The following is a 15,236-nucleotide window of genomic DNA, read 5'->3' on the forward strand; positions in this document are numbered from 1 at the left end:
TGGTTAATTCCTAAATACTGCACAGGTACAGGTGCGGGAGGGGACTGCTTTGGGAACCACTGGTGTAGAGGAACGACTGATTAGCAGAAGTGAAAGTTCTTTATTAACAGAGTGAGGTTTGTGGGACTTGCAGTTCAGTTACCACCTTTCACCTCATGAAAGCCATTTGATCAACTACAACTCTTAGAAAGGTTTGCAGTGCTTTCTGTTGTGTACAATGTGTTATTTGACACTGGAGGAGGGGGAACAGATAAGCCATGATTATTAATGCAGAATGCTGCAAAACATTTATTTTATTTTTACAAAAAAGCTATGTAAAAATTCAAGTTGAGTTGGTACTTGAAGTGGCCCTTTTAAAAGTCAACTTAGAAGCACAGTGTGCTTTTATACTCTGCCATTGCAGACAGTGTTGTGGGGTTACCAGAGTGTGTCTGGTTAGGTAGCGTTATGGAGCCAGCAATTCACCATATGCAGACAGTGTAATTAATTCTCTGGAAACCTTAGATATAGTGAATTTCATTAGCAATGGCCTGAAGGCATGTTTTGATGCTGGAAGATCTGCTGGAGAAACAAAGTGTGGTTCGCGGATGAAACATTTTATCATTGCTGAAAACAATAAAGATGCTTTAAATGCTGGAGTCCCTGGACGCCATCTGTTTACTGTCCATCTTTAGATGTTAAACTATTTTTGAACGGTTTCACACCAAAGTTGGGTCCCTGTGTGCCTGTTAACACTAGCGCACTCTCTCTTATGCTTGCCCACTGAACAACTTCATTCAGATGAAATCTTGAGGGTGGAAAATCGATTTTTTATTTTTTTTTATTTTTTTTTAATTCTTTATTTTTGCAGTGCTTATAAAAGTTACATGCTTACATATGGCACCCCAACGGCATTCCATACGTCGGTTTCGAAACATGAGTTACAGTGGGTAGTGGATAGACAAGCACTTCTTTTTTGGTTTAAAATTACATAAGGATAACAATCGATTAATAACAGTAGCTTGATATTTACGTAGAGTGTCCTCGCTTTTAAATCTAAACATTGATCTGGTCTTGCTTGACTATGCATAAGTGATAGGTATACATGCTATACAGTAACTGCTGATCTAAGTAGTGATGACATGCTACATATAAGACAGTAGGTTGTATTTCAGGGTATGATAGAGTGTGCAGTGTTGGCTACTGATAAAGATGTAGTTATATGCAGGTTCCCAGCTTAACTATGTGTATGTGTCATATTCAAGTAAACCATATATGTCAGACTCGTGTGAGTGGATTATAACATGTTTTAGCCTTTAGTTAGCTTATGGTTGGTACCTATAGTAGCACTGAATTGTGAGGTAGAGACTGTGCGGACTTATGGGAGGCCCCCAATGCGATTTATAATACACAGGTTTGAGTCCCATACTAACAGTTAGAACAAGGAGAGAGAAACAGATGAGTGCAAGAAATACCCCAATTTACCGCCGGTGCAGGGTTACATACATACAGCACACTGTATCTGACCGGTCTGGAGGCAAATGCAGTCGTGGAAGTTCATCTGGTAGGAATTTTGGGTTCTTTGCCTAACATTAAGTCCCCTTCTTGAGTTGACACATCCAACGCTTTTTTGGGGGTAGATGTGCGCTTCTCGCGATTTAGAGTCCACTGCTGATGGAAAGTCTCCGTTCAAGAGGTGCCACGTGTAGCCGGTGCCGTTTGGAGCCTGTGGTGAGTAGATCTCTGTCAGCCATCGGTTTGGCGCACCATGGTGCCCGGTCCGCTTCCAGTCGCTGGGTGCCGTTCTCTATGCTGGTAGTCTGCCGGGTGTTAGCAGCCTGTGATACACTCCTTGGCAGCAGGGGTTTGGGTGATTGCCTGACTGCTGCTTCACCACGTGTCGGTAGGCCCCGTGGCGTGGTAGCGGTTGCGGGCAGCCGGCGTATCAGTAAGTCTTCCTGTATTTTGCCCAGAGGAAGAAGAAAAGGAAGGCCACCGAGTTTCCAGCCATTGCGGAGGTGAGTAGCATGTTTGGGTTCGCTGGTGTATGCAGGTGGTTTTGGTCTGCTTGTGTTCTTTGTGCCATCGCATATGGCCTCCGCCATTTTGCTTGGGTTGCGGGTCTTGACGGCCCAGTTACTGCGCATCGTGTTGCTCGGGTCCTGAGGGTAAGGACCGGGATCACCCCCCCGGTCCAGGGGGGGGGTTAGGGGCCAGTTCCCTGCAGGTCCGACTCACGGCTAAGTGCTGTTCGGCGGGCAGTGGGGCAGCGGCCGTCCACCCCTCGCACCGCCTGAGTAGGCTGTAAGGTGCCAATGAGGAACTCTCCTCCTGGGGACTGAAGCCCTTTTGGCCATCCTCTCCCTAGATCCATTGCTCTCTGCCCGCTGAGGGCCACCAGTGCTGGACGTTTTTTTTTTTTTTGCCCAAAGTTGCAGTTTTGGTGCCTTTTCGGGCCTAGTTTGCAGGAGCTGGTGTCGAGTGCGACCGTCCAGCTCGGCGGTCCGGCCCCGCCCCCCGGAAAATCGATTTTAAGTGCAAGTTCATGGTCCAGTTCTATACTGACTGGCAGCACATGCCCTTAATTATGTAAACTGAATCCGTTGTATTGCTTGCCGATGGACTGATCATGCTGTGATCTGGTTATTGGATCTTACCCTGCTATATTTGCTGCTGCTTTTTTTTTAAAGTTCAGGTTTGTCTGGTGGACACTTGTCTAGCAGATTTCAGACTTGAGCTACGGACCTCTGACTTATTGAACTTTACTCCCAAGTAAATAGGCCCACTAACTACATAACCTAATGACAGGCACAAGCTTGAAGGCAATCTATTCCCTCCTTACTTCCTCATGTCTGGGGAAAGATGTTAAAAACAGAAAGTCCTCTTAATCACTGCTGCATCAAGAGAAAGTTACAGTCGCCACATTCTCCCTCTCCCAGTTTGTGACTGCATATTTTGTGTCATTCCTAATGTTTTGTGGATGCAGGTTATATGTTTGGACTTTATTTTTCTTAAGGTTTTTTTGTTTTTTTTTGTTTTGTTATTTCTTTTGGAAGGGTTCAACCTATCCAGGGGATGTACAGGCATCACACACACTTATAAATTGGTTCTATAGTGAATGCAGTCATGTTGATGATCCAGAGGATATTTTCTCATATTTTATGTTTCATTATGGCAAATACAGTATTTCAATATGCTTTGCATATTGCGGTGTGGATTTTATTTTCTCTGTCAGGTAATTGCTTATGGTAAATAGATTTCATAATAGCTGCCCTTAGGGACAGCTAATTTTCCTGTCTAGGGACTCCTCTAAGACAAATCAGCTTGCTAAATGTCTGCACTATGTCTCTACTACCTAAAAATGTTCTAAATGTCCAGCTACAACTATCTGATCATGATGTAAAATGTTTATTTCTAGTGTAATTGTGAGACATACTATTAATGATACTTAAATGTCTCTTCCTTCAATTTTAATAACCAAACACTGCAACACCCCTTAGATGTAGCAAATGCCTTTAATTATTATTTTGTTGGATGTGCTACCACCCTGGTTGCTAACATAACAAATGGCACTCATTTTCAGACCGCAAGGAGACTTAACTGGAGCTATTTTCCTTGACTTTGCCAAGGCCTCTGACACAGACCATGGCATTCTTTTGCAAAAATTTAAAAACTCTGGCATTGGTAATCGTCCGCTAACCTGGTTTTGATCGTATGTTTTAGACCGATTGCAATATGTGGCCATTTCTGATAGCGCTTCCCTCCCTCTTCCAGTCACGTGTGGTGTTCCCCCAAAGCTCCATACTCTGCCCCCTGCTATTCACATTATTTATAAATGATCTGCCTAACGTCTGCAAATCCTCAACTGTACGCAGATGACACTGTAATCTACGCTAGTAAACCCAAGCTACCGCAGCTTGAGGCTGTTCTCCAAAGCCAATTCACAGAGGTAAAAAAGTGGATAGCGGATAACAAACTCTTCCTAAACACTGACAAAATTGTTACAATGATCTTTGTAACGGTACCTAAATTACGCAAACTTCAAAATCAACAACTGTGTATCAGAACAAATTCAAATAGCACACTGACAGCAGTCTACTCTTTTAAATATCTAGGTATGTTGCTAGACCCCATTCTATCCTTTGGCCTTCACATTGAAAAAATCTCTTCAAAACTTTACCCAAAACTAGGTGCCTTGTACAGAAACAAATCCTGCCTAAGCCCTACAGTAAGGAAACAGTGCAACAAATTCTAATGCCGGTCATTGATTATGGGGATGTAATAAACTTCATACGTTATATAATTTGTTCTGCCACTTTGTACTAGAATGTAATTACTTGACCCACCATTGTGACATGTTAAAAGAGCTAAACTGGCTGTCGCTGGAATCCAGACGCACTCTTCATCTTTCCAGCCTTGTGCATGAGAGCATTTTTAGGAAGCTCCCACCTTTTTAAACCTCCGATCCAGTACTAGCACGATATTTAGCATACCGCAACACAAAAATAAAGTGGCTCGATCCTCATTTTCCTACGGAGCACCGCAATAATGGAATAACCTCAGGGTCACAGTCAAATCTTCATTCAATCTAAAATCATTTAAGAGAGCTATGGCAATATACCTCAGCACAGAATGCACCTGTCATGGTTGAATATATTTATTACCTGTTGTGTATTACATTTCTCTCTCTCCCTCTCCCTCTCCCCATACTTGTAAATGAGATCAATGTATCCATCCTGGTAAAATATTTTATAAATAAATCATAAACTGTCATTTTTTTATTTTTCACACTTCTCTCTGTACATTCAGCTACACCCTCATCAAACATTCTCTAATCTTCTGATATGATCTCAATTCTTTTTCTCTCTTTCTTTCTGCAGGAGTAGCTCTAGCACTGGCCTGTCCAGCCCTCCTCTGGCAACTCAGACCGTTATCCCTCTGCAGCATTGCAAAATCCCTGAGCTGCCTGTTGACCGTCACCTCCTGTTTGAGCTCCAGCTTTTCTTTTGCCACCTGATCGCCTTGTTTGTGCACTACATAAATATCTACAAGACTGTCTGGTGGTACCCACCCTCCCATCCTCCATCACACACATCTCTGGTGAGTATCTTGGGGGATGAGGGGGTCCTGTCAGTTTGACAGAATGCCAGTAACTATCAGCAATTCCTGTGCCTATCCTTAAACAGAATACTGTGCATATAATATTTCTGCAGTGTTCGAATGCTTCCAATTCTTTATTTTGCTCTTACAGAACTTTCATCTCATTGATTTTAATGTGCTGACACTTACAACCATTGTTCTAGCAAGAAGGCTAATTGGTGCAATTGTACGTGAGGTGAGTCTGAAGGTCATGTGGAGTGAGGTGACTGTAATTTCGGTTTAGTGGTTTTCATTTATTTCTTAATTGAAACGCATTGTTTTTTTTTTTGCATAGGCCTCCCAAGGAGGAAAGCTGTCATTACCACATTCTCTGCTGCTGGTTGCCACACGGTTTGCAGTGCTGACCGGAACTGGCTGGAGTCTATGCCGCTCAATTATTCTCCTGTTTAGGACCCACTCGTTTCTCAACTTGCTTTTCCTGTGCTACCCGTGAGTGAGTGAGAGCAGAAAGCAGAAACCCTGTGGTACACATACAAAGCACGAAATGAACACCGTTTTCCACTTCATGTAGAGAACAGTGTTTGCTCGTTATTGTGACTCAGTCTGTATCATAAAGCTACATTTGCCAGGGATGTGCAGCAGCATTCCATTATAACCTGCAATCTGCTAGTGTTCACTACTTTAAAATATGAATATGTAGATTCTTAACCAATTCCAGTCCTTTTATCTCTAAAAGATCAGAGTGAATGTGTTTTGTGTTTTTCTGTATGGAATACATCACACTTTTGTCAGTAGGTTTGTGCAGATTATAAGGCCAGAGATTTTTTTTTTTTTTTTTTATGGGTGACTGCATTAATTATCTTGTATCTGTTAAATTGAGGTGATATCACTTATCTCATATGAGCGCAATAACTACCTTGGAACACCGTATAGTGGTAGTTTTTCTTCTTTTAAATATAGTCTCCTCCTTTACTGTGTTGATTCCCTTTATGTATTTAAATGTTTCTATCATATCCCCCCTGTCTAGTCTTTCCACCAAGCTATACATGTTAATTTTTTTTAACCTTTCTTTGTGTTTTTTTTTTTTTTTTTTTTTTTTATCCTGCAATCCATGAACCAGTTGAGTAATCCTTCTCTGAACTCTCTCTAAAGTGTCAATATCCTTCTGGAGATACAGTCTCTAGTAACGCGTACAATACTCCAATACCATTTTTCTCATTATTCCATGTCTCTGTAACAGCGACTAAATCTACATTATCAGTTGCCATTATTGCCACAAGTTTGTTTTGTAACCTTCCTCTTCCTCCTTTTTTTTTTATTTTTTTTTTTTTAATTCTTTATTTTTGTAGTGCATAGGCTTTAACAATCGGTTGAGAGGTACCCCAAAGGCAGTCCTCCAACGTAATATAGACAGTTTAACAGAGAGGTACAAGAGATAGCTAGCACAAATTTTATATTCAAATGAAGTTAAGTGTTAACCTGGTATGAAACATGCTTAGGTAATATTATACTGGGAGATGTTGTCCAGTAGTTTGAGTGCATATCCTCTGTGTGTATGAATAGAGTTAGGTAAGATGCTATAATTGAGCGCTTAGTGTGTAAACTTGCTAGTACTAAACCAAAAATCTTTAAGAGTAAGTTAAGTGGGTAACAATAAAAGATTTCATGGCCGAACCTGGCTTGGTATAGGGATTAGTCTCGCCGTGTCTCTGGCCATGTGAGTATAATGCTGCGTAAAAGCTATGCGAAAGCTAGCTAGGCGTTAAGCTAGAGTAATCTTTATGTGCTGGCATTGATAGGGGTCTTTGCCCAATGCCGACTAGTATTGTCTTAGGTCTATGGCTAGATGGGGCAAACTGCGGGTCATGTATGAGGGGGAAGCCACGTGTGTAGGCAGTATGCCTGAGAGTGCGCTCTGTTGGGTAGGGAGTGATACACGAGGGGTTAACCTGCCGTGCTATTCATATGGGCTTGGACCCTCGCAGGTGCTGAGTAAGGGTGTGCTAGCTAACTGGCTATTTAGTAGCTATACCATCAGTTATGAAAAATAGAAAGAACAAGAAAGGGGAAAAAAAAAAAAAAAAAAAAAAAGGAACATTTAGTGTAACATGAGTCATGGGTAGCATTGTAGTCTTCTCCTAGTGCAGTTGGAAGGGTCTTGCTCCTGGTTTGGCTTCATCCAATGCCCCTTCTGGAGGGTTTCTGGTGGCTAGGGCATAAGTCCATTATCTCGGAAGAGTATGTGACTGTGACAAGTTCCCATCGCTGGATCCCATCGGTTGCCGCTCGCCGCCGGTTGTTACGGGTGCTCTTGTGTATATAGCCAGTGGGTTGTAGGTCTGTTGGGGGGCAGCCATAAGGTGCCATGTTCGGGAGTGTGCGGCCTTCTGCTGTGACAATGCTGGAGTTCTGTGGAAGGAGTGGTGAAGGGGAGCCCCTGAAGTAGGTCTTTATAGGGGGTGGTTGTTGGTGTACGGGTGGTGGCGTCCATGTTCGTGCGTCTCGTCCTTACCGGTATCATGCTACGGGGTTAAGATTCAGGCGGGTGGGTACCTTCTTGTTTCTAGGTCGTGATCGTTGCGTATGCGTCTGGCGTGGAAATTTGGGGGGTGAAAGGGACGGTCAGGTCTGGGTCCCAGATGTGGGTGCGATTTGGGGAGCTGCTGTTGTTGCCGGCCGGCCCCACCGGGGGCAGGGAGTCCTGAGGTAGATTAAGGGTCTGCAAGAAGGCCGGGGCGTCGTGCATATCTTGGATGGTGTGCACAGTTGCACCTCGGTGGACCGCCAGTGTCCTAGGGGACCGCCAGTGGTAGTCTATCTTGTGGGCCCGTAGCGTTGTGGTGAGTGGCTTGAGCGACTTACGCCAGGCCAGGGTGCCGCTGGACAGGTCCGTGTAAAACGAAAGTTCCATATTCTCGAAACTGAAGGGGGTCCTGCCACGGAGGGTGGACAGGATCGTCGCCTTATCCTTTCTGTTGCGGAGCGTCATGATGACGTCCTTTGTGGCCTTGATTGGTGCGCTTGCTGGTTTAGGGATACGGAACACCTCTACTGGGGTGATCGTTGTGGCCTGTCTGGGAGGCAGAATAGCTGGGATCAGGCGCCCCAGAAGTTTAGGTAGGTCGGCTTCTGGGATGTCCTCCTGGATTCCCCTGATCTTGATGTTGGAGCCACGCCTGGCATCCTCAAGCGCCGCGAGGCGGTGTTCATATTGCTGGTTCTGCCTTTTTAATTCTTGTACAGTATGTTGCAGTGCAGTGACTTCCTGGGCCTGAGAGTGTATGGAGCCCTCTAGGTTGGAGATGCGGCCTGTCAGGCCTTTCAGGTCTGCACGGAGTGTTGTAATATCCTCGTGGATACTGCTTTTCAGGTCCAGCAGCAGTGCCTTCAAGACCGCTGTGGTGACCGGTTCCGAGTCTATTTGTTTGCCACGTTGTTTTGCCTTTTGTGGTGGTGGATGAGAGGGTTGAGTGGTAGCAGGTTGTGTGCATCCCTCTTCCTCCTCCTCCGACAGTTCCTCTGAGAAATCCGAGTATCCGCCATGCAGGGCCGCCATGCTTGATTCTGTTGCTCCCTGTGCCTGCCTCCACATCTGCCCTATCGTGAGTCCCGTGGCGGGCTTGTTCGGGGTTTTTTTGTTCCCCTTTTTCCCCATACTGTCCAGGAGGTTGTGCCCGGTTATTGGGGTCCCGCGGGGGGGATATTTGGGGTGTTTCTGCACTTTTTCTCCGTTTACCGCTCGGAGCTCCCCGTGTGTGCGACCGTTCGCTTCGGCGTGCTAGCTCCGCCCCTCTTCCTCCTTTTTAAGCCGTGCATTTCCCCTGCACCCCTATGTTTGTAGGCACACATCTTGGGTATTTTTCAGTGCAGGGCACTCAGCATATCAGTTTAGTTTTTTTTTTTTTTTGTTATGTTTACCCTTCCTTACTCCATTATGCTGTACATACATCTATACTTTCAGAATTTTCAAATACACAGTGGCTAGAGTGTGTTGACTTACTTTTAGGATTTAGAGATTGTCTAGTATAGGGAAACACTACCTTTTTATATACACACATAATAGACTCCCTTTCCAGGTACACACATAATAGATTCCCTTTCCATATTCTCTCCATTGTATTGCCCAGGTTATGTCAATATTTATTTCATTCAGATTATTTTTTTGTTGTTGGTTTTAGTCCTATTTAGGCTATTTTAAAATATATATATTTTTTATTTTTTAAGCCTTTTGTTGTTGTTGTAACACTGGCCACTTCCTAATAGGCTCCAGCGCTAGCAAATTCTGCTTGCCTTTGGTATATACTTTTTGTTTTTGACTTGTGTATTTGTTGTTGTCACATCCCTCCAGGTTTGGTATGTACATCCCTTTCTTGCAGCTGGGCTGTGATTTCAGACGCTCTGGGATTTTCTCACCTGTGCCTGGTTCCCATGTTAGTGGAGAACTGGGGTCTGTGGAGAAAGGAGGGCGGGATTACCTGACAATATTGCAGCACATGTGGAGATTACATATGCCCAGCACTGAGCCACTTCCTACACACGCATGCTGCCTTTCACCTGACCTGATCCGCAGTGAGGTACACTACTTGAAGCTGGACTTTAACTGGCGTGTACGAGAGGTGCTTCTCAGCTCGATGCTGTCTGCTTACTACGTGGCATTTGTGCCTGTCTGGTTTGTGAAGGTATCACATTTTGATATAGAACAATGCATCTCTCCACTGCATGTTGGAATGTCCACTGTATTGATGTAACTGCTGTTTCAAGATATTACAAATTACCATGCCAGCACTTGTCATGATGGTAAATGTGAGCTGTTTAGCACAAGCAAAAAGATGTGTATTTATTTAATTGGCCAACAGCAATACAATCTAGATCAGGGGTTCTCAACCCAGTCCTCAGGACCCCCTACCAGTCCAGGTTTTAGGGATTACCTGTGTGTGTCTAAGGTGTTTAGAAAAAGGGGGAAAAAACACGTTTGAGTCTAAGGTGTTTTTTTTTTTCTAAACACCTTAGACACACCCAGGTAATCTGTAAACCCTGCACTGGTAGGGGGTCCTTGAGGACAAGGTTGAGAACCCCTGATCTAGATTCTGCAAAGAATACACAAATTGTTGAGACCAAAAGCTCTAAAATGCATTAATGTTGTGTTAGTGCCTGGAGTATTCTTTGAAGCTTCATTCCCCAAACAATTTATATCTGTACAAAATGTTCGAAGTTACAGGTGTAAAATTTGGACCTGTCTTTTTAATTTACAAAACAGGAAGTTTGACTGATTTACTAGACCAATCTTGCATATAGGATATTGTCACGGTTCCTTAATTGCAGTTCATTTGTATGAGGTATTTTGACCATTTTTCTTTTGACCATTTTATCACATATTTCTACCTATATCCTATGTGTGCTAAAATAATGAAAACCTCCACATCTCACATATAAATAGGACAATTACTTGAAAACTTACAGGAATGATAGGTTGAAGAGGACCCTGCTCAAACGAACTTACAGTCTATAGGAGGTGGTAGTTGAACAGAATTTCCATAGCAAGGAAATTTGCACATAAGAAATAAAAAAGAGAAAAAAAAGTCTCCTTTTTCTCAGGCTAGCTTAGTATTTGCAGTTTTTTTTCCTTGTGCTTAACCAACCATCTCATCAAAGTTGTGGATATTCACTGTATTTTGTTACATAAAATAGCATGTTTCTTCATCTCTTCTCTTCTCGTGTTCCAATTTTTTCCAGTTTTGTTTCCCTCCATCTGTCAGTCCCTCCATTTCTTACTGTAGTTACTCTTTATATCTTCAGCACTAACATCTTATGCTTTTCCTTGATAATTAATGCCTTGATCTTGTCTCTCTTGTATGTACCCTGATCAGAGCACACAGTATTATGATAAGAGATGGTCCTGTGAACTCTTCCTTCAAGTATCCCTGAGCACTTCTGTCATTCTTACCCAACATCTCCTACCTGCGCGCTACTGTGACCTTCTTCACAAAGCTGCAGCTCACCTAGGCTGCTGGCAGAAGGTGGATCCTGCTCTTTGCTCTAATGTACTGCAACACTCGTAAGTGTATAGACCAGCAGGGCACAAACACACAGAAATGCAATCATTAGTAACTTGGAAACTGTTCTAAATACACTGGTTTAGACTTGGCCATATTTAATACTGTAACACCAAGTGCTTTAAATAAAATAACCAAGTTGTATTATGGGAAAATTACAGATAATTGAATAAATTATTTAAAACGTTCATTAGTTACTCGGCTACAGTGCTTGTATAGTGATACAATGGGGAAGGATGCATTCCAATAATGCAGGTGCTCTGGAAATGTATGTATACCCTATGTAATCACAATCTTAATGGTTTAGGAATGTCTCCAGAACCCTGAAATGGCATTGTTACATAGTGTTATGTATCCTGTTGGGTTTAGATTACATCTCGGGTTGGAGTGTCCATGTTTCACTAATCTATGGCAGACTGGGATATAATACTCCCATACATCACTGTTCTTTCTCCCTACTATTCTTGATTCAACCCTTCTCTGAAATACTGGAAGAGGAGCTGGTAAGGCTGTGTGATTCCAGCATTCACTGTAGAGATGTGCACTTGTGTGTCAGTGTGTAGACCTGAATCACACAGATATTGTGTGGTATGACCAGCATTTATCAATGCAAAGAACATATTAACATCTGTGTAGGTAGTAGGGTGTAGGTATATTATATGTATAGACATTTACACAAACACTCCATGTTGATTATATGACTTCAGTCTTTACTTTCTTTTAAGATGTTATTACTATATAGTTTTATATCCTGTACGAAAATGGGGGGGAAGCTCCATTAAATTGTTTTAAATCAAATTTTAGAAAAAAAGACTGGGATGCAAACAAACATCTGTTAATGCTCCGTTTTATGACTTATTCTCTGACTTAACCTGGCAGGTGGATGGAAGAGTGCATGTGGCCACAAGGGGTGCTGGTTAAACACAACAAGAATGTCTACAAAGCTGTTGGTCATTACAATGTGGCTGTTCCTTCTGATGTATCCCATTTCCGCTTCCATGTAGGTATTTCAGTAAATTGTACAGACCAAGAAAGTTGCATAGCAATTTGTATTTTTTATTTTTACATGAATCAAACATTACCAGTTAAGTTAGGCATGATAAATCTTCTCAGTTCAGAAACCAAAACCACTACACAAAAGTGTATTTTACTAGAAATAAGATCCTCCAGGCTCTTCCACTGAGTGCTTTTTGAGACTTTAATTTAATAATTTTATCACCAGCTTTGGTTTAATCTGCTGGTTACATTTGATTACTCTGTTTTTTGTACATGTTTTATTGTCATGTGGACTTTCATAATTATATTGTGCTGCCGTTATCTTGTACAATAATATCCCACATGTATACCTTTGCCAGGTGACCTTAACTTTGACATGCCTATTTGCTTACTTACTTGGGCATGATCTGGTCAAGTGACACTATTTGTGCCAATGCACTGAGCAGCATCAAACATTGGTTCTATTCCTAAACCACTAACCCTAACAGAGGAGTTCCCTTTGCTACTTATGTCAGGAGAGGGATTTCCCAGCTCACACAGTACACAGCACTCTCATGCTGCAGGGAACTATAAAAGGCCTATCTCATCATCTCATCTCTGTCTGGTGGGGGCACTTATTGTGGCCCTGGCTTACATAGGGCACCCTCAGGATTTATATGCTACCTAGGGCTCTATGATACCAGCCAGGATCTAACCGTGCAGATACCTTAAACACATGACTGTCTGACATCACTGGGCGGTAAAGCCCTGCACTGCTTGATATCATAGACCATTGTGGTTCTTTTTTTTTTTTTTTTTTTAATTTGTATTTTATTGGGTTTTGTACACACAGTATACATTTTTCCATTATATTGGATATTGAATAGGTTATAACAAGATCATGTAGCATATCGTTGGGTTACAAACATGGTAATAATCACAGTAGTAGTGAAACATGTACACTAACATTGCTAGGTGCCAAAATGCATTTTCTACTTTTATATTTTTATACTTTGACCTCTGCTTAGTGAGGTTGCTTGAGTTTTGCGTTCTCTACTGACGCATTCTACACTAATGAAGACAGGTTGTTAGGGCTTATGTATGGGGTAGTAGGTTAGGCGTATAAACAACTCCTATGAACTATATACACATATAAACACGTGAATTACAGTGTTATAATAGCTAAGCCTTGCGAGAGCTAAGTGTTGCGTTTCTCGGTTCGCTTGTGGTGTCCGTTGACTAGCAAGCCTAACTTCGTGAGGAAAGTCTCTGGGTCCTCCCCTGAGGTCAAGGTGAGTACGTCAGTGCCCTGCTGTACCACCAGTGAGCCGTCTGTGCTCCAACGGTATCGGACGGAGTGCTCTCTCAGCCTCTTTGTGACCGGTACCAGTTGTCTCCGTGCAGCAAGCACAGCGAAAGGGAGGTCACTGTAGATGTCTATCTCGCTTCCCTCTAATTTCACCGACCCCAAAGATCTAGATCCGGCCATGATGGCGGCTTTCGCCGCTATGTCTCTGGTGGTAGCTATCGTGTCTCTGGAGGCACCAGCTGGTGCTGCTGGTTATTTGCGCACCCGGAAGGCGGATAGTATCAGTGGGGTGTCTGAGTTACACTTGAGGCCCATGGAGGCGGTAAGTCTCCAGACAAAGGGCAGCAGGTCCTCTCCGCCAACTGTTTCGGGGATGCCCCTGAGGCGTATGTTACGACGGCGGTGTCTGGTCTCGAGTGTCACCACCGTTCCTTGCAAGCGCCGGACCTGCTCAGTAAGACCTTCCACTTGCCGCTTGGTGTCTCGGAGTTGGATATCTCTGGACTTTTCTCTGGTCTCCACCTCCTGGACTCTCTGCTGCAAGACCCCTAGTTCAGCTTGGGTCTCCTTCAGATCGGCCTTCCAGACCTGTCTTAGGTCTGTTAGCAGCTTCCTGATGTCCCCTTTCGTAGCTGGGGAGTCATCCTCCTCCGAATCAGACCTGTGAGTGGTGCCTGGGAGTGAGGCTTGGGAATCCCTCTCTTCCTGGGAGTCATCAGACATCTCCAACTCACTCTGCGGGTCCGGCGCCATCTTGGCGGGCCGCGCCTGTGTAGGCCTCTGGAACGCCAGCCTAATGTCGGTGCCGCGGGTCGCTCCGTGTAGGTTTGCTTTTTATGTTTGCGACCCATGTTGTCAGCTATCGGGTGGCAGGGTAGCTGTGCAGTTTTGGAGCGGATTTCTCTGCTTTAGCTCTCTGAATCTGTGGGGCTGTAGCGGAGCTCCACAGATGTGCGACCGTTCAGCTCCGTAGTCGGCCACCGGTCCCCGACCATTGTGGTTCTTAAGAGATTAAGCACCAATTATTTTTGAATGTTGAATTTGTTTGGTGCCTCTCATTATTTATTTTAGATAAGGACCGACCAGGAAGCCAGTGTATCAATGCTCTCAATGCTATACGTGTCTTTACAGCGATTATGTTATGCTTTATTGTATAGCACCAGTTTATATTATATGAGCAAAACTGTCATTAAAAAGCAGTCCATAAAGCTGCAGATCTCGAATTTGTTACAAATAGTGAATTTCTAAGTAATTCAATTGTATGCAAGGTTCGTATTTAACATGGAGTATAATTTGAGATTAGTAACAGTATTGTATGCTCTATTTAATGAAGCAATGTTTTAAAAGATGCTAAAGCTATTTTCATTTTGGTACTATATTGTATTATTTCAGTAAGACTAACTGTAATGTTCATAACTTAATGCACAGGCATACATTGCATGTATCATTAATGTTTTAATTTTTTTTCTTTCCTTAACCCCACCCTCAGTTCTTTTTCAGTAATCCCCTGCGTGTCCTGAATATTTTAACAGCCTTAGAAGGATTTCTGATCTTTTACCAGCTATACTCACTCCTCTCTTCAGAGAAGTGGCACCACACAATTTCTCTGGCCCTCATACTTTTCAGTAATTACTACGCCTTTTTCAAACTGCTTCGTGACCGCATTGTCCTGGGCAAAGCATATTCCTATTCTAATGCCTCAGATATTGAGCAGAAACTGAACTGACATGTTCTCCACTTCGGCCAGAGCTCTGTATTTTTGTTACAATTGCTTTGTTTCTTTGTGTAATTAAAAGGAAGAGCTTATTTTTTTACTCTGA

The 15,236-nt window shown here is 43.1% G+C and overlaps 1 protein-coding gene across 1 annotated transcript in view; it reads left to right on the forward strand.

Annotated features, from left to right (window-relative positions):
- TMEM39B (transmembrane protein 39B) overlaps positions 1-15,236 on the forward strand; it is a 19,550-nt gene extending 4,314 nt beyond the window's left edge. The window contains exons 3-9 of the mRNA XM_063456113.1: positions 4,860-5,079; positions 5,231-5,314; positions 5,414-5,568; positions 9,428-9,758; positions 10,947-11,134; positions 12,012-12,132; positions 14,906-15,236. Coding sequence (XP_063312183.1) covers positions 4,860-5,079; positions 5,231-5,314; positions 5,414-5,568; positions 9,428-9,758; positions 10,947-11,134; positions 12,012-12,132; positions 14,906-15,142 — 1,336 coding nt within the window. The 3' untranslated portion in view covers positions 15,143-15,236. The remainder of the gene's footprint in view (positions 1-4,859; positions 5,080-5,230; positions 5,315-5,413; positions 5,569-9,427; positions 9,759-10,946; positions 11,135-12,011; positions 12,133-14,905) is intronic.

This window comes from Pelobates fuscus, chromosome 1 (genome assembly GCF_036172605.1).
Source record: "Pelobates fuscus isolate aPelFus1 chromosome 1, aPelFus1.pri, whole genome shotgun sequence".
Classification (NCBI taxonomy): Eukaryota; Metazoa; Chordata; class Amphibia; order Anura; family Pelobatidae; genus Pelobates; species Pelobates fuscus.